Below are 22,398 nucleotides of genomic sequence, written 5' to 3'. Positions count from 1 at the left end.
GGGAGCACCTCAGAGAGAGAGCACCTCAGAGAGAGAGTACCTCAGAGAGGGAGCACCTCAGAGAGGGAGCACCTCAGAGAGGGAGCACCTCAGAGAGGGAGGACCTCAGAGAGGGAGCACCTCAGAGAGGGAGTACCTCAGAGAGGGAGTACCTCAGAGAGAGAGTACCTCAGAGAGGGAGCACCTCAGAGAGGGAGCACCTCAGAGAGGGAGCACCTCAGAGAGGGAGTACCTCAGAGAGGGAGGACCTCAGAGAGGGAGTACCTCAGAGAGGGAGCACCTCAGAGAGGGAGCACCTCAGAGAGGGAGGACCTCAGAGAGGGAGGACCTCAGAGAGGGAGCACCTCAGAGAGGGAGCACCTCAGAGAGGGAGGACCTCAGAGAGGGAGGACCTCAGAGAGGGAGCACCTCAGAGAGGGAGTACCTCAGAGAGGGAGGACCTCAGAGAGGGAGGACCTCAGAGAGGGAGCACCTCAGAGAGGGAGCACCTCAGAGAGGGAGGACCTCAGAGAGGGAGCACCTCAGAGAGGGAGTACCTCAGAGAGGGAGTACCTCAGAGAGAGAGTACCTCAGAGAGGGAGCACCTCAGAGAGGGAGGACCTCAGAGAGGGAGTACCTCAGAGAGGGAGCACCTCAGAGAGGGAGCACCTCAGAGAGGGAGTACCTCAGAGAGGGAGTACCTCAGAGAGGGAGTACCTCAGAGAGGGAGCACCTCAGAGAGGGAGCACCTCAGAGAGGGAGTACCTCAGAGAGGGAGCACCTCAGAGAGGGAGGACCTCAGAGAGGGAGTACCTCAGAGAGGGAGCACCTCAGAGAGGGAGCACCTCAGAGAGGGAGTACCTCAGAGAGGGAGTACCTCAGAGAGGGAGCACCTCAGAGAGAGAGCACCTCAGAGAGGGAGCACCTCAGAGAGGGAGCACCTCAGAGAGGGAGCACCTCAGAGAGAGAGTACCTCAGAGAGAGAGCACCTCAGAGAGAGAGTACCTCAGAGAGAGAGTACCTCAGAGAGGGAGCACCTCAGAGAGAGAGCACCTCAGAGAGGGAGCACCTCAGAGAGGGAGCACCTCAGAGAGAGAGCACCTCAGAGAGAGAGTACCTCAGAGAGGGAGCACCTCAGAGAGAGAGTACCCGCCTCAGAGAGGGAGTACCTCAGAGAGAGAGCACCTCAGAGAGGGAGTACCCGCCTCAGAGAGGGAGTACCTCAGAGAGGGAGTACCCGCCTCAGAGAGAGAGTACCTCAGAGAGAGAGTACCCGCCTCAGAGAGGGAGTACCCGCCTCAGAGAGGGAGTACCTCAGAGAGGGAGTACCCGCCTCAGAGAGAGAGCACCTCAGAGAGGGAGTACCCGCCTCAGAGAGAGAGTACCTCAGAGAGGGAGCACCTCAGAGAGGGAGCACCTCAGAGAGAGAGTACCTCAGAGAGAGAGTACCTCAGAGAGGGAGCACCTCAGAGAGAGAGTACCTCAGAGAGAGAGTACCTCAGAGAGAGAGCACCTCAGAGAGAGAGTACCTCAGAGAGAGAGTACCTCAGAGAGGGAGCACCTCAGAGAGAGAGCACCTCAGAGAGGGAGTACCTCAGAGAGGGAGTACCTCAGAGAGAGAGTACCTCAGAGAGGGAGTACCTCAGAGAGAGAGCACCTCAGAGAGAGAGCACCTCAGAGAGAGAGCACCTCAGAGAGGGAGTACCTCAGAGAGGGAGCACCTCAGAGAGAGAGCACCTCAGAGAGGGAGTACCTCAGAGAGAGAGCACCTCAGAGAGGGAGCACCTCAGAGAGAGAGCACCTCAGAGAGGGAGTACCTCAGAGAGGGAGCACCTCAGAGAGAGAGCACCTCAGAGAGGGAGTACCTCAGAGAGAGAGTACCTCAGAGAGAGAGTACCTCAGAGAGGGAGTACCTCAGAGAGGGAGCACCTCAGAGAGGGAGTACCTCAGAGAGGGAGCACCTCAGAGAGGGAGCACCTCAGAGAGAGAGCACCTCAGAGAGGGAGTACCTCAGAGAGGGAGTACCTCAGAGAGAGAGAGTACCCGCCTCAGAGAGAGAGCACCTCAGAGAGGGAGTACCTCAGAGAGAGAGCACCTCAGAGAGGGAGTACCTCAGAGAGGGAGTACCTCAGAGAGGGAGCACCTCAGAGAGAGAGCACCTCAGAGAGAGAGTACCTCAGAGAGAGAGTACCTCAGAGAGAGAGTACCCGCCTCAGAGAGAGAGCACCTCAGAGAGAGAGTACCTCAGAGAGGGAGCACCTCAGAGAGGGAGCACCTCAGAGAGAGAGTACCCGCCTCAGAGAGAGAGCACCTCAGAGAGAGAGTACCTCAGAGAGAGAGCACCTCAGAGAGAGAGCACCTCAGAGAGAGAGTACCTCAGAGAGAGAGTACCTCAGAGAGGGAGCACCTCAGAGAGGGAGTACCCACCTCAGAGAGAGAGTACCCGCCTCAGAGAGAGAGCACCTCAGAGAGAGAGTACCTCAGAGAGGGAGCACCTCAGAGAGAGAGTACCCGCCTCAGAGAGAGAGTACCTCAGAGAGAGAGTACCTCAGAGAGAGAGTACCCGCCTCAGAGAGAGAGTACCTCAGAGAGAGAGTACCCGCCTCAGAGAGAGAGTACCTCAGAGAGAGAGTACCTCAGAGAGAGAGTACCTCAGAGAGGGAGCACCTCAGAGAGGGAGCACCTCAGAGAGAGAGTACCCGCCTCAGAGAGAGAGTACCTCAGAGAGAGAGTACCTCAGAGAGAGAGTACCCGCCTCAGAGAGAGAGTACCTCAGAGAGAGAGTACCCGCCTCAGAGAGAGAGTACCTCAGAGAGAGAGTACCCACCTCAGAGAGAGAGTACCTCAGAGAGAGAGTACCCGCCTCAGAGAGAGAGTACCTCAGAGAGAGAGTACCCGCCTCAGAGAGAGAGTACCTCAGAGAGAGAGTACCCGCCTCAGAGAGAGAGTACCTCAGAGAGAGAGTACCCACCTCAGAGAGAGAGTACCTCAGAGAGAGAGTACCCGCCTCAGAGAGAGAGCACCTCAGAGAGAGAGTACCTCAGAGAGAGAGCACCTCAGAGAGAGAGTACCTCAGAGAGGGAGTACCTCAGAGAGAGAGTACCTCAGAGAGAGAGTACCTCAGAGAGAGAGCACCCGCCTCAGAGAGAGAGTACCTCAGAGAGAGAGCACCCACCTCAGAGAGAGAGTACCTCAGAGAGAGAGCACCCACCTCAGAGAGAGAGTACCTCAGAGAGAGAGCACCCACCTCAGAGAGAGAGTACCTCAGAGAGAGAGCACCCACCTCAGAGAGAGAGTACCTCAGAGAGAGAGTACCTCAGAGAGAGAGCACCTCAGAGAGAGAGCACCTCAGAGAGAGAGTACCCGCCTCAGAGAGAGAGTACCTCAGAGAGAGAGTACCTCAGAGAGAGAGCACCCACCTCAGAAGAGCACCTCAGAGAGAGAGCACCCGCCTCAGAGAGAGAGCACCTCAGAGAGAGAGTACCCGCCTCAGAGAGAGAGTACCTCAGAGAGAGAGTACCTCAGAGAGAGAGCACCCACCTCAGAGAGAGAGTACCTCAGAGAGAGAGCACCCGCCTCAGAGAGAGAGCACCTCAGAGAGAGAGTACCCGCCTCAGAGAGAGAGTACCTCAGAGAGAGAGTACCCGCCTCAGAGAGAGAGTACCTCAGAGAGAGAGTACCCGCCTCAGAGAGAGAGCACCTCAGAGAGAGAGTACCCGCCTCAGAGAGAGAGTACCTCAGAGAGAGAGTACCTCAGAGAGAGAGCACCCACCTCAGAGAGAGAGCACCTCAGAGAGAGAGTACCCGCCTCAGAGAGAGAGTACCTCAGAGAGAGAGTACCCGCCTCAGAGAGAGAGTACCTCAGAGAGAGAGTACCCGCCTCAGAGAGAGAGCACCTCAGAGAGAGAGTACCCGCCTCAGAGAGAGAGTACCTCAGAGAGAGAGTACCTCAGAGAGAGAGCACCTCAGAGAGAGAGTACCTCAGAGAGAGAGCACCTCAGAGAGAGAGTACCCGCCTCAGAGAGAGAGTACCCGCCTCAGAGAGAGAGTACCCGCCTCAGAGAGGGAGTACCTCAGAGAGAGAGTATCCGCCTCAGAGAGGGAGTACCTCAGAGAGAGAGTACCTCAGAGAGAGAGTACCCGCTTCAGAGAGAGGGAGTACCTCAGAGAGGGAGTACCTCAGAGAGGGAGTACCTCAGAGAGGGAGTACCTCAGAGAGGGAGTACCTCAGAGAGAAAGTACCCGCCTCGTGGCCTCACCTTCCAGTCCCCGCCCTCCCGGTCCCGCCTCCTCTCGTCTGATTGGCGCTTCAGACCTCTCACTGACGTGTGGCGAATGGCGGCGGCCTCTCGCGGCAGGGGCGGGACCTCGGGGGCGGAGTCTTCATCCTCTTCAAATCCACAAGGGAGGGGCGGGCGCGGGGGCGGAGCTGAAGGCTCTAACGTCCTCTCTGTCAACCAATCAGAGCACAGAACCTTTCACACTAAGAGCGTAGAGCTTTTGTTTCCTTCAGACCTTTGGCACAAGGTGGCGCTGTGTGTGTGTCATGTGTCATGTGTGTGTCATGTGTGTGTCATGTGTCATGTGTGTGTCATGTGTCATGTGTGTGTCATGTGTCATGTGTGTGTCATGTGTCATGTGTGTGTCATGTGTCATGTGTCATGTGTCATGTGTGTGTCATGTGTCATGTGTCATGTGTCATGTGTGTGTCATGTGTCATGTGTCATGTGTCATGTGTGTGTCATGTGTCATGTGTCATGTGTCATGTGTGACCTGTGTTCAGCAGGAGCTGGACGCTGCTGCTATAGGAGGATCTGCTGCTGCTGAGCCCGGACAGGACGTCCTCGATCCTCCACAGCTCCCTCTTCAGGTCGGAGCGCTGCAACTGCACACACAACAGTTACGTTAAACATGACCTGCTGCCGCCTGGAGAAACCCTCCAAGTTCATTCTCAATCACTCCATCCACTTTCTTCCACTTGTCCGTTTCCGGGTCGTGAAATCACACTGCACCAGCCCCTATGGCGCCCCCTGCAGGTGGTGGGTCCACAGGATGTTCTGTTGGTCTCTCATAAGGAGCTTCTGAAGAGGACCTGTTTGCCCTGGGAGACCCTACAGGATCATTCAGGATCAAACCCTCCACCACGTTCAGGGGGGGCTCCAGGAGGGGTGTGGGGGGGTTTACATTAACTATTTTTCATTTAGCTTTAGGCAAATTTTTGTCGCAAAAATAAAATATTTCTTTGACGAAACAGTTTAGTCGATGAAATGATGCCTCTGTTCATGTCTGAGTGAGGTCAGAGGAGTGGTCCAGTCCTGGTCCTGGTCCAGTCCGGGTCCTGGTCCAGTCCTGGTCCAGTCCTGGTCCTGGTCCAGTACCTGTGCGGCGGCGCTGAGGTCCAGCTGGTCCAGTTGGTTCTGTAGAGCAGACCTGAGCTGCTCCACAGACGTCTCCAGATGAAGATACTGCTCCCACGAGCGACACATGTCCTGGACAAAGAACCAAAACATTATCATCGTCATCCTCAAGTGAGTTAATCTCAGGTGAATTAATCTCAGGTGATTTAATCTCAGTTGATTTAATCTCAGGTGAGTTAATCTCAGGTGAGTTAATCTCAGGTGATTTAATCTCAGGTGATTTAATCTCAGGTGAGTTAATCTCAGTGAGTTAATCTCAGGTGATTTAATCTCAGGTGATTTAATCTCAGATGATTTAATCTCAGATGATTTAATCTCAGGTGATTTAATCTCAGGTGAGTTAATCTCAGTGAGTTAATCTCAGTTGATTTAATCTCAGGTGATTTAATCTCAGTTGATTTAATCTCAGGTGATTAAATCTCAGGTGAGTTAATCTCAGGTGATTTAATCTCAGGTGAGTTAATCTCAGGTGAGTTAATCTCAGGTGAGTTAATCTCAGGTGATTTAATCTCAGGTGAGTTAATCTCAGGTGAGTTAATCTCAGGTGATTTAATCTCAGGTGATTTAATCTCAGGTGAGTTAATCTCAGTGAGTTAATCTCAGGTGATTTAATCTCAGGTGATTTAATCTCAGGTGATTTAATCTCAGATGATTTAATCTCAGTTGATTTAATCTCAGTTGATTTAATCTCAGGTGATTTAATCTCAGGTGAGTTAATCTCAGATGAGTTAATCTCAGGTGAGTTAATCTCAGGTGAGTTAATCTCAGTGAGTTAATCTCAGGTGATTTAATCTCAGGTGATTTAATCTCAGGTGATTTAATCTCAGTGAGTTAATCTCAGGTGATTTAATCTCAGTTGATTTAATCTCAGTTGATTTAATCTCAGTTGATTTAATCTCAGTTGATTTAATCTCAGGTGAGTTAATCTCAGATGAGTTAATCTCAGGTGAGTTAATCTCAGGTGATTTAATCTCAGGTGATTTAATCTCAGGTGATTTAATCTCAGTGAGTTAATCTCAGGTGATTTAATCTCAGGTGATTTAATCTCAGGTGATTTAATCTCAGTGAGTTAATCTCAGATGAGTTAATCTCAGGTGATTTAATCTCAGGTGATTTAATCTCAGTGAGTTAATCTCAGATGAGTTAATCTCAGGTGAGTTAATCTCAGTTGATTTAATCTCAGTTGATTTAATCTCAGGTGATTTAATCTCAGTTGATTTAATCTCAGGTGATTAAATCTCAGGTGAGTTAATCTCAGGTGATTTAATCTCAGGTGATTTAATCTCAGGTGAGTTAATCTCAGGTGATTTAATCTCAGGTGATTTAATCTCAGGTGAGTTAATCTCAGTGAGTTAATCTCAGGTGATTTAATCTCAGGTGATTTAATCTCAGGTGATTTAATCTCAGATGAGTTAATCTCAGGTGAGTTAATCTCAATTGATTTAATCTCAGTTGATTTAATCTCAGGTGAGTTAATCTCAGGTGAGTTAATCTCAGGTGATTTAATCTCAGGTGATTTAATCTCAGGTGATTTAATCTCAGTTGATTTAATCTCAGGTGATTAAATCTCAGGTGAGTTAATCTCAGGTGATTTAATCTCAGGTGAGTTAATCTCAGGTGAGTTAATCTCAGGTGATTTAATCTCAGGTGATTTAATCTCAGGTGAGTTAATCTCAGTGAGTTAATCTCAGGTGATTTAATCTCAGGTGATTTAATCTCAGGTGATTTAATCTCAGGTGATTTAATCTCAGGTGAGTTAATCTCAGTGAGTTAATCTCAGGTGATTTAATCTCAGGTGATTTAATCTCAGGTGATTTAATCTCAGATGATTTAATCTCAGTTGATTTAATCTCAGTTGATTTAATCTCAGTTGATTTAATCTCAGTTGATTTAATCTCAGATGAGTTAATCTCAGGTGAGTTAATCTCAGGTGAGTTAATCTCAGGTGATTTAATCTCAGGTGATTTAATCTCAGTGAGTTAATCTCAGGTGATTTAATCTCAGGTGATTTAATCTCAGTGAGTTAATCTCAGATGAGTTAATCTCAGGTGAGTTAATCTCAGTTGATTTAATCTCAGTTGATTTAATCTCAGGTGATTTAATCTCAGATGAGTTAATCTCAGGTGAGTTAATCTCAGTTGATTTAATCTCAGTTGATTTAATCTCAGGTGATTTAATCTCAGGTGACTTAATCTCAGGTGAGTTAATCTCAGTTGATTTAATCTCAGGTGAGTTAATCTCAGGTGATTTAATCTCAGGTGACTTAATCTCAGGTGAGTTAATCTCAGGTGATTTAATCTCAGGTGATTTAATCTCAGGTGAGTTAATCTCAGTGAGTTAATCTCAGTTGATTTAATCTCAGGTGATTTAATCTCAGTTGATTTAATCTCAGGTGATTAAATCTCAGGTGAGTTAATCTCAGGTGATTTAATCTCAGGTGAGTTAATCTCAGGTGAGTTAATCTCAGGTGATTTAATCTCAGGTGATTTAATCTCAGGTGAGTTAATCTCAGTGAGTTAATCTCAGGTGATTTAATCTCAGGTGATTTAATCTCAGGTGATTTAATCTCAGATGATTTAATCTCAGTTGATTTAATCTCAGTTGATTTAATCTCAGTTGATTTAATCTCAGTTGATTTAATCTCAGATGAGTTAATCTCAGGTGAGTTAATCTCAGGTGAGTTAATCTCAGGTGATTTAATCTCAGGTGATTTAATCTCAGTGAGTTAATCTCAGATGAGTTAATCTCAGGTGAGTTAATCTCAGTTGATTTAATCTCAGTTGATTTAATCTCAGGTGATTTAATCTCAGGTGATTTAATCTCAGTTGATTTAATCTCAGATGAGTTAATCTCAGGTGAGTTAATCTCAGGTGAGTTAATCTCAGGTGATTTAATCTCAGGTGATTTAATCTCAGTGAGTTAATCTCAGATGAGTTAATCTCAGGTGAGTTAATCTCAGTTGATTTAATCTCAGTTGATTTAATCTCAGGTGATTTAATCTCAGGTGATTTAATCTCAGATGAGTTAATCTCAGGTGAGTTAATCTCAGTTGATTTAATCTCAGTTGATTTAATCTCAGGTGATTTAATCTCAGGTGATTTAATCTCAGGTGAGTTAATCTCAGTGAGTTAATCTCAGGTGAGTTAATCTCAGTGAGTTAATCTCAGGTGAGTTAATCTCAGTGAGTTAATCTCAGGTGATTTAATCTCAGGTGATTTAATCTCAGGTGATTTAATCTCAGGTGAGTTAATCTCAGTGAGTTAATCTCAGGTGAGTTAATCTCAGTGAGTTAATCTCAGGTGATTTAATCTCAGGTGATTTAATCTCAGGTGATTTAATCTCAGGTGACTTAATCTCAGGTGAGTTAATCTCAGATGAGTTAATCTCAGGTGATTTAATCTCAGGTGATTTAATCTCAGGTGATTTAATCTCAGGTGATTTAATCTCAGATGATTTAATCTCAGGTGATTTTCTGTTTACCGTGAAAGTGCGTGAGAGCTGCGCCCGCAGATGCACCAGGTCCTCCTGCAGAAGCTTCTGATGCAGAGAGACTTTCTGCAGAGCGTCAGGGTCAGAGGACTGCTCCACCTGCTGGTGACACAGCGCCAACACACTCTCCAACTGATCCTGGAAAAACAGGAAACGTCTGGTCAGGATTTAACTAAATAATGTTCAGAGTTAAAATGTTTAAACTTTATTCTGTGACGCATTAGAAACAAAGGGAATTTGGATCTGGTTTCGTTTTTGAATAAACTATAACTGGGCTCAAAGCTCAATAAATCCGTCAGAATCACAGACATTTTACATTTTTCAAACAATGTCCTACATTTTGCTTTTTCACAGTTGATCGTCCTCACTGAATAACTCAATAATCCTGTGTTTAAAGAGGGCGTGTTCTGCTTTAAAGAGGGGGTGTTCTGCTTTAAAGAGGGGGTGTTCTGCTTTTGTCAGTCCCATAGCTCCAGTCTATATCTCACTACAATGATGACAAACCTTCTGTTGGTCTGTAAATGCAGTAAATTAGAATAACTGCCTTGTATAAAATGTCTCTCTCAAAATGGCTGTAGTGAATGTCTTGAAATAGGCGTCTGTCTCTTTAAGAACCTCTGAGCCTTTAGACACGCCCCCTCCACACGCTGTCTGTGGCATCAGTGGGGAGGGGGTTCTGCTGAGGAGCAGTGGTTGGTTACTCGGCTCGGAGGCGTCTCCAGGAGGTGGGGGCGTTCCTAGGAGGACTCAGGCAAACCTATCCCTAAAATGGCCGCCATCAGAGTTTTTACAGATTACTCAAAATGGCCGCCATCAGAGTTTTTACAGATTACTCAGAAATACGTGAATGTGCCAAGGCAACACTTCAGCCATGTTTTTAATGAGGGAATGACATAATAACATGATGGGAAGCTTGAAAAAGTCCATTTTGCAGAATAACCCCCCTTTAAACCACTTTATCAACTACGATGTAAACCTGCTCTAACACTGACTCTGTTTGTTATAGTCTGTTTACTTTATTATTCACTGTTTGTACTTTTGTCCCCACAAAGTCCTTGGTATCATTGTACAGAAGAAACTCTTTCATTGTTTTTTTTCTCACATTTTCTGCCTATTTGCCCCTGAGTGTTTCTGAGAGCTGAATGTGACAAGTACATTTCTCCATTGTGATCAATAAAGGCTTTTCTTATCCGATCTGATCAAATAATAATAATAATAAATAAATAAAAACTTTTCCAAAATGTTCCTAAGTGTTTCAGAAGATTTAAAAACATATCTAAATGTTTTTATTTTATTTTTATTTTGAAAGCAAATTCTAAAACAAAAAAATACAACTTTTCCAAAATGTTCCAAAACTTTCCAAATGGTTTAAAAATATAAGAAATGCAAAAAAATAAATAAAAAAAAGTCCCACAAACTCAAAAGATGTCAAGAAAATATAAATGCATGTGAGTGTATGTGTGTGTATGTGTGTGTATGTCTGTGTGCGTGTGTGTGTGTGTGTGAGTGTGCGCGTTGCCTCGGGGCGGCTGTGGCTGCAGACCTTGTCCTCTGACAGCGCGCTGATCGTTTCCTGCAGCTCCTTCAGAGCCTTGTCCTGTTCACACAGACGACTGAGCTTCACCTGAAACAGACACGCCGTTAACCCGCGTCTGTACCGGGGTCATGTGACACTGGTCATGTGACGGTCATGTGGTGGTCATGTGGCGGTCATGTGACGGTCATGTGACGGTCATGTGGCGGTCATGTGACGGTCATGTGACGGTCATGTGACGGTCATGTGACGGTCATGTGACGGTCATGTGGCGGTCATGTGACGGTCATGTGACGGTCATGTGGCGGTCATGTGACGGTCATGTGGCGGTCATGTGACGGTCATGTGACGGTCATGTGACGGTCATGTGACAGTCATGTGGTGGTCATGTGACGGTCATGTGACAGTCATGTGGTGGTCATGTGACGGTCATGTGATGGTCATGTGACGGTCATGTGACGGACATGTGACGGTCATGTGACGGTCATGTGACGGTCATGTGACAGTCATGTGACGGTCATGTGGCGGTCATGTGGCGGTCATGTGACGGTCATGTGACGGTCATGTGGCGGTCATGTGACGGTCATGTGACGGTCATGTGGCGGTCATGTGACGGTCATGTGACGGTCGTGTGGCGGTCGTGTGACGGTCATGTGACGGTCATGTGGCGGTCATGTGACGGTCATGTGACGGTCATGTGGCGGTCATTTGACGGTCATGTGACGGTCATGTGGCGGTCATGTGGCGGTCGTGTGGCGGTCGTGTGACGGTCATGTGGCGGTCATGTGACGGTCATGTGACGGTCATGTGATGGTCATGTGATGGTCATGTGATGGTCATGTGATGGTCATGTGGCGGTCATGTGACGGTCATGTGACGGTCATGTGATGGTCATGTGATGGTCATGTGATGGTCATGTGGCGGTCATGTGGTGGTCATGTGATGGTCATGTGATGGTCATGTGATGGTCATGTGATGGTCATGTGGCGGTCGTGTGACGGTCATGTGACGGTCGTGTGACGGTCATGTGGTGGTGATGTGACGGTCGTGTGACGGTCATGTGATGGTCATGTGATGGTCATGTGATGGTCATGTGATGGTCATGTGACGGTCATGTGACGGTCATGTGACGGTCATGTGGTGGTGATGTGACGGTCGTGTGACGGTCATGTGACGGTCGTGTGACGGTCATGTGGTGGTGATGTGACGGTCGTGTGACGGTCGTGTGACGGTCATGTGATGGTCATGTGACGGTCATGTGGTGGTCATGTGGTGGTCATGTGACGGTCATGTGATGGTCATGTGACGGTCATGTGACGGTCATGTGATGGTCATGTGACGGTCTTGTGACGGTCATGTGGCGGTCATGTAACGGTCATGTGGTGGTCATGTGACGGTCATGTGACGGTCATGTGACGGTCATGTGGCGGTCATGTGATGGTCATGTGACGGTCATGTGACGGTCATGTGATGGTCATGTGACGGTCTTGTGACGGTCATGTGGCGGTCATGTAACGGTCATGTGACGGTCATGTGACGGTCATGTGGCGGTCATGTGACGGTCATGTGGCGGTCATGTGGCGGTCATGTGACGGTCATGTGACGGTCATGTGACACTGGTCATGTGACGGTCATGTGGTGGTCATGTGGCGGTCATGTGACGGTCATGTGGTGGTCATGTGACGGTCATGTGATGGTCATGTGACGGTCGTGTGACGGTCATGTGGTGGTCATGTGGTGGTCATGTGACGGTCATGTGGTGGTCATGTGGTGGTCATGTGACGGTCATGTGACGGTCATGTGGTGGTCATGTGACGGTCGTGTGACGGTCATGTGGTGGTCATGTGACAGACATGTGACAGTCATGTGACGGTCATGTGGCGGTCATGTGACGGTCATGTGACGGTCATGTGACGGTCATGTGGCGGTCATGTGACGGTCATGTGACGGTCATGTGACGGTCATGTGGCGGTCATGTGACGGTCATGTAACGGTCAAGTGACGGTCATGTGACGGTCATGTGACGGTCATGTGACGGTCATGTGACGGTCATGTGACGGTCATGTGACGGTCATGTGACGGTCATGTGATGGTCTTGTGACGGTCATGTGACGGTCATGTGGCGGTCATGTGACGGTCATGTGGCGGTCATGTGACGGTCATGTGGCGGTCATGTGACGGTCATGTGACGGTCATGTGACGGTCATGTGGCGGTCATGTGACGGTCATGTAACGGTCATGTGACGGTCATGTGGCGGTCATGTGACGGTCATGTGACGGTCATGTGATGGTCATGTGACGGTCATGTGACGGTCATGTGACGGTCATGTGGCACTGGTCATGTGACGGTCATGTGGCGGTCATGTGGCGGTCATGTGACGGTCATGTGACGGTCATGTGATGGTCATGTGACGGTCATGTGACGGTCATGTGACGGTCATGTGACACTGGTCATGTGGCGGTCATGTGACGGTCATGTGACGGTCATGTGATGGTCATGTGACGGTCATGTGATGGTCATGTGGCGGTCATGTGACACTGGTCATGTGGCGGTTGTGTGACGGTCATGTGACGGTCCTGTGACGGTCATGTGACGGTCATGTGACGGTCATGTGACGGTCATGTGACGGTCATGTGACGGTCATGTGACGGTCATGTGACGGTCTTGTGACGGTCATGTGACGGTCATGTGGCGGTCATGTGACGGTCATGTGGCGGTCATGTGACGGTCATGTGGCGGTCATGTGACGGTCATGTGACGGTCATGTGACGGTCATGTGGCGGTCATGTGACGGTCATGTAACGGTCATGTGACGGTCATGTGGCGGTCATGTGGCACTGGTCATGTGGCGGTCATGTGACGGTCATGTGACGGTCATGTGATGGTCATGTGACGGTCATGTGACGGTCATGTGACGGTCATGTGACACTGGTCATGTGGCGGTCATGTGACGGTCATGTGACGGTCATGTGATGGTCATGTGACGGTCATGTGATGGTCATGTGGCGGTCATGTGACACTGGTCATGTGGCGGTTGTGTGACGGTCATGTGACGGTCCTGTGACGGTCATGTGACGGTCATGTGACGGTCATGTGACGGTCATGTGATGGTCATGTGACACTCACGTCCACGTCGCTGTCCGCCGCTCTCACCGCTTTGCTCTCCCTCAGCGTCACGGCGCCCCCTGCCTAAAACACAGGCATTACAGACGTCAGGACAAACATCGACCAATGGCGTCTGTGAGAGATGACGTCATGGGTTTGCTGCAGCCAATGGGAGCGCAGGGGGCGGGGTCACACACGCTTAATGACGTCACAGGGCGGCTCCATTCTGAGGATTTAAATGTTTTTATATTTATGTAAAAATGGCCCAATAATAATGTTCTGCCGAGGGTTCAGGAGCACCCTCTGCACTGGGCCGCATTAGGCCCGCGGGCCGCACATTGGACACTCTGATCTTCCCTCAGTCTGAGCCACCGTTACCGCGGAGACGGAGCATCAGCAGCACTAGAGTCACAGGAAGCGATGGGTTGATGGTTCTACGCCCTAAAGGTCGGCGTTTGGGGAAGGTTCTGTTTGAGGGAAGGTTCTGTCTGAGGAAAGGTTCTGTCTGAGGGAAGGTTCTGTTTGAGGGAAGGTTCTGTTTGAGGGAAGGTTCTGTCTGAGGAAAGGTTCTGTCTGAGGGAAGGTTCTGTCTGAGGGAAGGTTCTGTCTGAGGGAAGGTTCTGTCTGAGGGAAGGTTCTGTTTGAGGGAAGGTTCTGTCTGAGGGAAGGTTCTGTCTGAGGGAAGGTTCTGTCTGAGGGAAGGTTCTGTTTGAGGGAAGGTTCTGTCTGAGGGAAGGTTCTGTTTGAGGGAAGGTTCTGTCTGAGGAAGGTTCTGTTTGAGGGAAGGTTCTGTCTGAGGGAAGGTTCTGTTTGAGGGAAGGTTCTGTCTGAGGGAAGGTTCTGTCTGAGGGAAGGTTCTATTTGAGGGAAGGTTCTGTCTGAGGGAAGGTTCTGTCTGAGGAAGGTTCTGTTTGAGGGAAGGTTCTGTTTGAGGGAAGGTTCTGTCTGAGGGAAGGTTCTGTCTGAGGGAAGGTTCTGTCTGAGGGAAGGTTCTGTCTGAGGGAAGGCTCTATTTGAGGGAAGGTTCTGTTTGAGGGAAGGTTCTGTTTGAGGGAAGGTTCTGTCTGAGGGAAGGTTCTGTCTGAGGGAAGGTTCTGTTTGAGGGAAGGTTCTGCTTGAGGGAAGGTTCTGTCTGAGGGAAGGTTCTGTCTGAGGGAAGGTTCTGTCTGAGAGAAGGTTCTGTTTGAGGGAAGGTTCTGTCTGAGGGAAGGTTCTGTTTGAGGGAAGGTTCTGTCTGAGGGAAGGTTCTGTTTGAGGGAAGGTTCTGTCTGAGGGAAGGTTCTGTCTGAGGGAAGGTTCTGTCTGAGGGAAGGTTCTGTCTGAGAGAAGGTTCTGTTTGAGGGAAGGTTCTGTCTGAGGGAAGGTTCTGTCTGAGGAAAGGTTCTGTTTGAGGGAAGGTTCTGTTTGAGGGAAGGTTCTGTTTGAGGGAAGGTTCTGTCTGAGGGAAGGTTCTGTTTGAGGGAAGGTTCTGTTTGAGGGAAGGTTCTGTTTGAGGGAAGGTTCTGTCTGAGGGAAGGTTCTGTTTGAGGGAAGGTTCTGTTTGAGGGAAGGTTCTGTTTGAGGGAAGGTTCTGTCTGAGGGAAGGTTCTGTTTGAGGGAAGGTTCTGTTTCTAAAGATCCGACCGGAGCTTCAGGTGAATCTGTGACTGTAATAAAGTCTGACTGGACCAGACGCCGACCTTCAGGTTTCTTCTCTGCAGTGACACATGCTCCACAGACAGCACTGCTGGGTCTCCACGAGGGCCGGGCCCCCAGGGGGCGACACCGAGCTGGGGGCCCGAGATCACTTAAATAAACAGAAACATGTTTGAAACTGAATAAGTCCAATAAAGAACTCGAGCTTCAGTAATCGCTGCTTAGTGTTTTATAACAGTCCAGTCTTTCACAGGGGGGCCCTGGGGGTCCGGGGGCCCTGGGGGCCCGGGGGCCCGGACTGTTCCAAACGTTTGGCCCCTGCTCTTTGGTGCAGTGAGTTTTTTCGAAGCTCGTCACAGAGACTCAGCAGCACTTCTGTGTCCTCATCGCTCTTACTTGTACTGGGGGCCCCGGGGGGGCGAGGGGCCCAGCAGTGCAGTGCAGTAACAGACTGTGCACCGCAGAGATCAGCGGCTGCAGAGCGCGGATCTGACCACACAGTTATTACACAGTTACTACAGACTGTCACTGGGACTGTCACAGGTTAGTGCATTAGTAAAAGTACTGCAGTACTGCAGTATTCCAGTATATTAGTACTAAGGAGAGTCACCTTGAGGTCGAGGAAGTCCAGGTCCTTCTTCAGCCGCAGGTACGAGTCGTCCACCTGAGAACAACAGGTCACCTCAGGTCAAAGAAATGAAATAAAACGTCCAGATAAATGAGCCTTATCTTAAAATATGTTTAAAAGCAAAAAAACAGACATTTATTTATTTATATTCCATTTCCTGGTACGGATCCTGCAGCCACAGCTCATGCTAACACTCATGCTAACACTCATGCTAATATGCTAATGCTAACTTCCTACGGTCTTGTAATTATGGTAATTATCACAGAAATCACAGAAACACCTCTAGCTCGGAGCCTGTTCCTACATGTACGGCGAGGTCCGTCTGATATACGGCGAGGTCCCCCTGATATACGGCGAGGTCCGCCTGATATACGGCGAGGTCCGCCTGATATACGGCGAGGTCCCCCTGATATACGGCGAGGTCCCCCTGATATACGGCGAGGTCCGCCTGATATACGGCGAGGTCCGCCTGATATACGGCGAGGTCCCCCCGATATACGCGAGGTCCCCCTGATATACGGCGAGGTCCCCCGGATGTACGGCGAGGTCCCCCTGATATACGGCGAGGTCCCCCCGATATACGGCGAGGTCCGCCTGATATACGGCGAGGTCCGCCTGATATACGGCGAGGTCCGCCTGATATACGGCGAGGTCCGCCTGATATACGGCGAGGTCCCCCTGATATACGGCGAGGTCCCCCTGATATACGGCGAGGTCCCCCTGATATACGGCGAGGTCCCCCTGATATACGGCGAGGTCCGTCTGATATACGGCGAGGTCCGTCTGATATACGGCGAGGTCCCCCTGATGTACGGCGAGGTCCCCCTGATATACGGCGAGGTCCCCCTGATATACGGCGAGGTCCCCCTGATATACGGCGAGGTCCGCCTGATATACGGCGAGGTCCCCCTGATATACGGCGAGGTCCCCCTGATATACGGCGAGGTCCGTCTGATATACGGCGAGGTCCCCCTGATTTACGGCGAGGTCCCCCTGATATACGGCGAGGTCCGTCTGATATACGGCGAGGTCCGTCTGATATACGGCGAGGTCCGTCTGATATACGGCGAGGTCCGTCTGATATACGGCGAGGTCCCCCTGATATACGGCGAGGTCCCCCTGATGTACGGCGAGGTCCCCCTGATATACGGCGAGGTCCCCCTGATATACGGCGAGGTCCCCCTGATGTACGGCGAGGTCCGCCTGATATACGGCGAGGTCCCCCTGATATACGGCGAGGTCCGCCTGATATACGGCGAGGTCCGCCTGATATACGGCGAGGTCCGTCTGATATACGGCGAGGTCCCCCTGATGTACGGCGAGGTCCCCCTGATATACGGCGAGGTCCCCCTGATATACGGCGAGGTCCCCCTGATATACGGCGAGGTCCGTCTGATATACGGCGAGGTCCGTCTGATATACGGCGAGGTCCGTCTGATATACGGCGAGGTCCCCCTGATATACGGCGAGGTCCCCCTGATGTACGGCGAGGTCCGCCTGATATACGGCGAGGTCCGTCTGATGTACGGCGAGGTCCGTCTGATATACGGCGAGGTCCCCCTGATATACGGTGAGGTCCCCCTGATATACGGCGAGGTCCCCCTGATATACGGCGAGGTCCCCCTGATGTACGGCAAGTTCCCCCTGATGTACGGCGCGGTCCCCCTGATATACGGCGAGGTCCCCCTGATATACGGCGAGGTCCGTCTGATATACGGCGAGGTCCGTCTGATATACGGCGAGGTCCCCCTGATATACGGCGAGGTCCCCCTGATGTACGGCGAGGTCCCCCTGATGTACGGCGAGGTCCGCCTGATATACGGCGAGGTCCGTCTGATGTACGGCGAGGTCCGTCTGATATACGGCGAGGTCCGTCTGATATACGGCGAGGTCCCCCTGATATACGGCGAGGTCCGTCTGATATACGGCGAGGTCCCCCTGATATACGGCGAGGTCCGTCTGATATACGGCGAGGTCCGTCTGATATACGGCGAGGTCCGTCTGATGTACGGCGAGGTCCGTCTGATATACGGCGAGGTCCGTCTGATATACGGCGAGGTCCCCCTGATATACGGCGAGGTCCGTCTGATATACGGCGAGGTCCCCCTGATATACGGCGAGGTCCGTCTGATATACGGCGAGGTCCGTCTGATATACGGCGAGGTCCCCCTGATATACGGCGAGGTCCGTCTGATATACGGCGAGGTCCCCCTGATATACGGCGAGGTCCCCCTGATATACGGCGAGGTCCGTCTGATATACGGCGAGGTCCGCCTGATATACGGCGAGGTCCGCCTGATATACGGCGAGGTCCGTCTGATGTACGGCGAGGTCCGTCTGATATACGGCGAGGTCCGTCTGATATACGGCGAGGTCCGTCTGATGTACGGCGAGGTCCGCCTGATATACGGCGAGGTCCGTCTGATGTACGGCGAGGTCCGCCTGATATACGGCGAGGTCCGTCTGATATACGGCGAGGTCCGTCTGATATACGGCGAGGTCCCCCTGATATACGGCGAGGTCCGTCTGATATACGGCGAGGTCCCCCTGATATATGGCGAGGTCCGTCTGATATACGGCGAGGTCCGTCTGATATACGGCGAGGTCCGCCTGATATACGGCGAGGTCCGTCTGATATACGGCGAGGTCCCCCTGATATACGGCGAGGTCCCCCTGATATACGCCGAGGTCCGTCTGATATACGGCGAGGTCCCCCTGATATACGGCGAGGTCCCCCTGATGTACGGCGAGGTCCCCCCGATATACGCGAGGTCCCCCTGATATACGCCGAGGTCCGTCTGATATACGGCGAGGTCCCCCTGATATACGGCGAGGTCCCCCCGATATACGGCGAGGTCCGCCTGATATACGGCAAGGTCCGCCTGATATACGGCGAGGTCCGTCTGATATACGGCAAGGTCCGCCTGATATAAGACGAGGTCCCCCTGATATACGGCGAGGTCCCCTTGATATACGGCGAGGTCCCCCTGATGTACGACGAGGTCCCCCTGATATACGGCGAGGTCCCCCTGATATACGCGAGGTCCCCCTGATGTACGGCAAGGTCCCCCTGATATACGGCGAGGTCCGTCTGATATACGGCGAGGTCCCCCTGATATACGGCGAGGTCCGTCTGATATACGGCGAGGTCCGTCTGATATACGGCGAGGTCCCCCTGATATACGGCGAGGTCCCCCTGATATACGGCGAGGTCCCCCTGATGTACGGCGAGGTCCCCCTGATATACGGCGAGGTCCCCCTGATATACGGCGAGGTCCGCCTGATATACGGCGAGGTCCCCCTGATATACGGCGAGGTCCCCCTGATATACGGCGAGGTCCCCCTGATATACGCGAGGTCCATCTGATATACGCCGAGGTCCCCCTGATATACGGCGAGGTCCGCCTGATATACGGCGAGGTCCGTCTGATGTACGGCGAGGTCCGTCTGATATACGCGAGGTCCCCCTGATGTACGGCAAGGTCCCCCTGATATACGGCGAGGTCCCCCTGATGTACGACGAGGTCCCCCTGATATACGGTGAGGTCCCCCTGATATACGCGAGGTCCCCCTGATGTACGACGAGGTCCCCCTGATATACGGCGAGGTCCCCCTGATATACGGCGAGGTCCGCCTGATATACGGCAAGGTCCGCCTGATATACGGCGAGGTCCGTCTGATATACGGTGAGGTCCCCCTGATGTACGACGAGGTCCCCCTGATATACGGCGAGGTCCCCCTGATATACGCGAGGTCCCCCTGATGTACGGCAAGGTCCCCCTGATATACGGCGAGGTCCCCCTGATGTACGACGAGGTCCCCCTGATATACGGCGAGGTCCCCCTGATATACGCGAGGTCCGCCTGATGTACGACGAGGTCCCCCTGATATACGGCGAGGTCCTCCTGATATACGGCGAGGTCCTCCTGATATACGGCGAGGTCCTCCTGATATACGGCGAGGTCCTCCTGATATAAGACGAGGTCCCCCTGATATACGGCGAGGTCCCCCTGATATACGGCGAGGTCCCCCTGATATACGGCGAGGTCCCCCTGATGTACGACGAGGTCCCCCTGATATACGGCGAGGTCCGCCTGATATACGGCGAGGTCCCCGTGATGTACGGCGTGGTCCCCCTGATGCCTCATTCTGAGCTACAGTCACGTCTCCAAAGGTCAGAACATTCATGAAGGATTTAGAGCAGAAACCTGAACAGCTGGAAACATCTGGATCTGTAATGTTTGAGACTGAATAATGTCCTGCATACACTAGGAAAAACGCAACTTCTCTTTTTTTTCAATTATACTAATGCTAATGCTAACATGTTAACATGCTAATGCTCAGGCTAACATGTCAACATGCTAACACTCAGGCCAACATGCGAACGCTCATGCTAACGTGTTAGCATGCTAATGCTTGCATGTCAACATGCTAATGCTCAGGCCAGCATGTTATCATACTAACGCTCAGGCTAACATGCTAACATGCTAATGCTCAGGCCAACATGTTAACATGCTATTGCTCAGGCTAACATGTTAAAATGCTAACGCTCAGGCCAACATGCTAACGCTCAGGCTAGCATGCTAACAGCAGCACATCACGGAGAAGCAGCCGCACCCACAGACGAGACGCACCATGTGACCACAGACAGACGAGAAGCAGCCAAACATGTACAATAGGCTCCTCTTTGAGTGTATGGCCCTAAAGGGTTTCCACCTGAGCAGAGCAGGGGCTCGGGCTGACCCTGGGGGCGGGGCTAGCGGACAGGAAGTCTCGTTTGAGGGCGGCCATCTTGGACTGCTGTCTGCGCAGCTGGATCAGGAGCAGCGTCAACTCCTCAGGCTGAAACAGACACAGTACTGCAATACTGCTATATCGAATACTGCAGATACTACCTCTACTACTGCAATACTATGAATACTCCCAATACTACTGCTACGATACTCCGATTACTCATATTACTGCTAATGATACTACTGCAACTACTACAACTGGATCAGGAGCAGCGTCAACTCCTCAGGCTGAAACAGAGCACTGCAATACTGCAGTACTCCCAATAGAACCTCTACTACTGCAATACTGCAATACTCCCAATAGTACCTCTACTACTGCAATACTGCAATACTTCCAATAGAACCTCTACTACTGCAATACTGCAATACTCCCAATAGTACCTCTACTACTGCAATACTGCAATACTCCCAATAGTACCTCTACTACTGCAATACTGCAATACTTCCAATAGAACCTCTACTACTGCAATACTGCAATACTCCCAATAGTACCTCTACTACTGCAAATACATATTAAACTACTGCTGCTAGTACTACGATGATTACTAGGGCTGGGACAAAATATGGGATCAGATTTGGATCGCAATACTTTGTACTGCAATACCAGGTCTTGATACTTTATCAAGTATCACAATACTTTCAGTACTTGTACTTGAGGCATTTTATCTGCAGTAACCGTGACAGTTACACTTCGTGGTCGGTGTTTCTGTGTAGGTTTTTCCACTGTTTTCCAAACTTCTCCAGGCGCCCGAGATCAGGCTCAGGTTTTCTCTCTCGCGTCTGAGCAGAACCAACGTGTCTCTGTGCAGTGTAGCAGTCTGTTATAGTGCTGCTGCTGCTGCTGTTGTGTTGTTGTTATAGTGCTGCTGTTGTTGTTGTTGTTGTTGTGGTTGTTGTTGTTGTGGTAGTGTTGTAGTTGTTGTTGTGGTAGTGTTGTAGTTGTTGTTGTGGTAGTGTTGTAGTTGTTGTTGTGGTAGTGTTGTAGTTGTTATAGTGCTGCTGTTGTTGTTGTAGTTGTTATAGTGCTGCTGTTGTTGTGTTGTTGTTATAGTGCTGCTGTTGTTGTTGTTGTTGTTGTTGTGGTAGTGTTGTAGTTGTTGTTGTTGTTGTGGTAGTGTTGTAGTTGTTGTTGTTGTTGTGGTAGTGCTGCTGTTGTGTTGTTGTTGTTATAGTGCTGCTGTTGTTGTTGTTGTTGTTGTTGTTGTTGTTGTTGTTGTGGTAGTGTTGTAGTTGTTGTTGTGGTAGTGTTGTAGTTGTTATAGTGCTGCTGTTGTTGTGTTGTTGTGGTAGTGCTGCTGCTGTTGTTGTTGTGTTGCTGTTGTGGTTGTTGTTGTGGTTGTGGTTGTTGTGGTTGTTGTTGTTGTGGTAGTGTTGTAGTTGTTGTTGTGGTAGTGTTGTAGTTGTTGTTGTGGTAGTGTTGTAGTTGTTATAGTGCTGCTGTTGTTGTTGTAGTTGTTATAGTGCTGCTGTTGTTGTGTTGTTGTTATAGTGCTGCTGTTGTTGTTGTTGTTGTTGTTGTTGTGGTAGTGTTGTAGTTGTTGTTGTTGTTGTGGTAGTGTTGTAGTTGTTGTTGTTGTTGTGGTAGTGCTGCTGTTGTGTTGTTGTTGTTATAGTGCTGCTGCTGTTGTTGTTGTTGTTATAGTGCTGCTGTTGTTGTTGTTGTTGTTGTTGTGGTAGTGTTGTAGTTGTTGTTGTTGTTGTGGTAGTGTTGTAGTTGTTGTTGTTGTTGTGGTAGTGCTGCTGTTGTGTTGTTGTTGTTATAGTGCTGCTGTTGTTGTTGTTGTTGTTGTTGTTGTTGTTGTTGTTGTGGTAGTGTT

The 22,398-nt window shown here is 50.3% G+C and overlaps 1 protein-coding gene across 1 annotated transcript in view; it reads right to left on the bottom strand.

Moving 5' to 3' along the window:
- Positions 1 to 22,398, bottom strand: part of LOC306982685 (pleckstrin homology domain-containing family A member 7-like) — a gene marked incomplete at both ends in the record, with an annotated part of 82,343 nt that overhangs the window by 4,674 nt on the left and 55,271 nt on the right. The window contains 9 exons of the mRNA XM_079583151.1: positions 4,239 to 4,429; positions 4,753 to 4,864; positions 5,358 to 5,468; positions 8,877 to 9,023; positions 10,429 to 10,509; positions 13,547 to 13,609; positions 15,557 to 15,649; positions 15,771 to 15,824; positions 20,505 to 20,630. Of these exons, the coding sequence (XP_079439277.1) occupies positions 4,239 to 4,429; positions 4,753 to 4,864; positions 5,358 to 5,468; positions 8,877 to 9,023; positions 10,429 to 10,509; positions 13,547 to 13,609; positions 15,557 to 15,649; positions 15,771 to 15,824; positions 20,505 to 20,630 (978 nt within the window). The remainder of the gene's footprint in view (positions 1 to 4,238; positions 4,430 to 4,752; positions 4,865 to 5,357; positions 5,469 to 8,876; positions 9,024 to 10,428; positions 10,510 to 13,546; positions 13,610 to 15,556; positions 15,650 to 15,770; positions 15,825 to 20,504; positions 20,631 to 22,398) is intronic.

This window comes from Gobius niger (genome assembly GCF_951799975.1).
Source record: "Gobius niger genome assembly, contig: SCAFFOLD_32, whole genome shotgun sequence".
In the NCBI taxonomy this organism is placed as follows: domain Eukaryota; kingdom Metazoa; phylum Chordata; class Actinopteri; order Gobiiformes; family Gobiidae; genus Gobius; species Gobius niger.
This window is presented reverse-complemented; position numbering and strand designations above follow the sequence as displayed.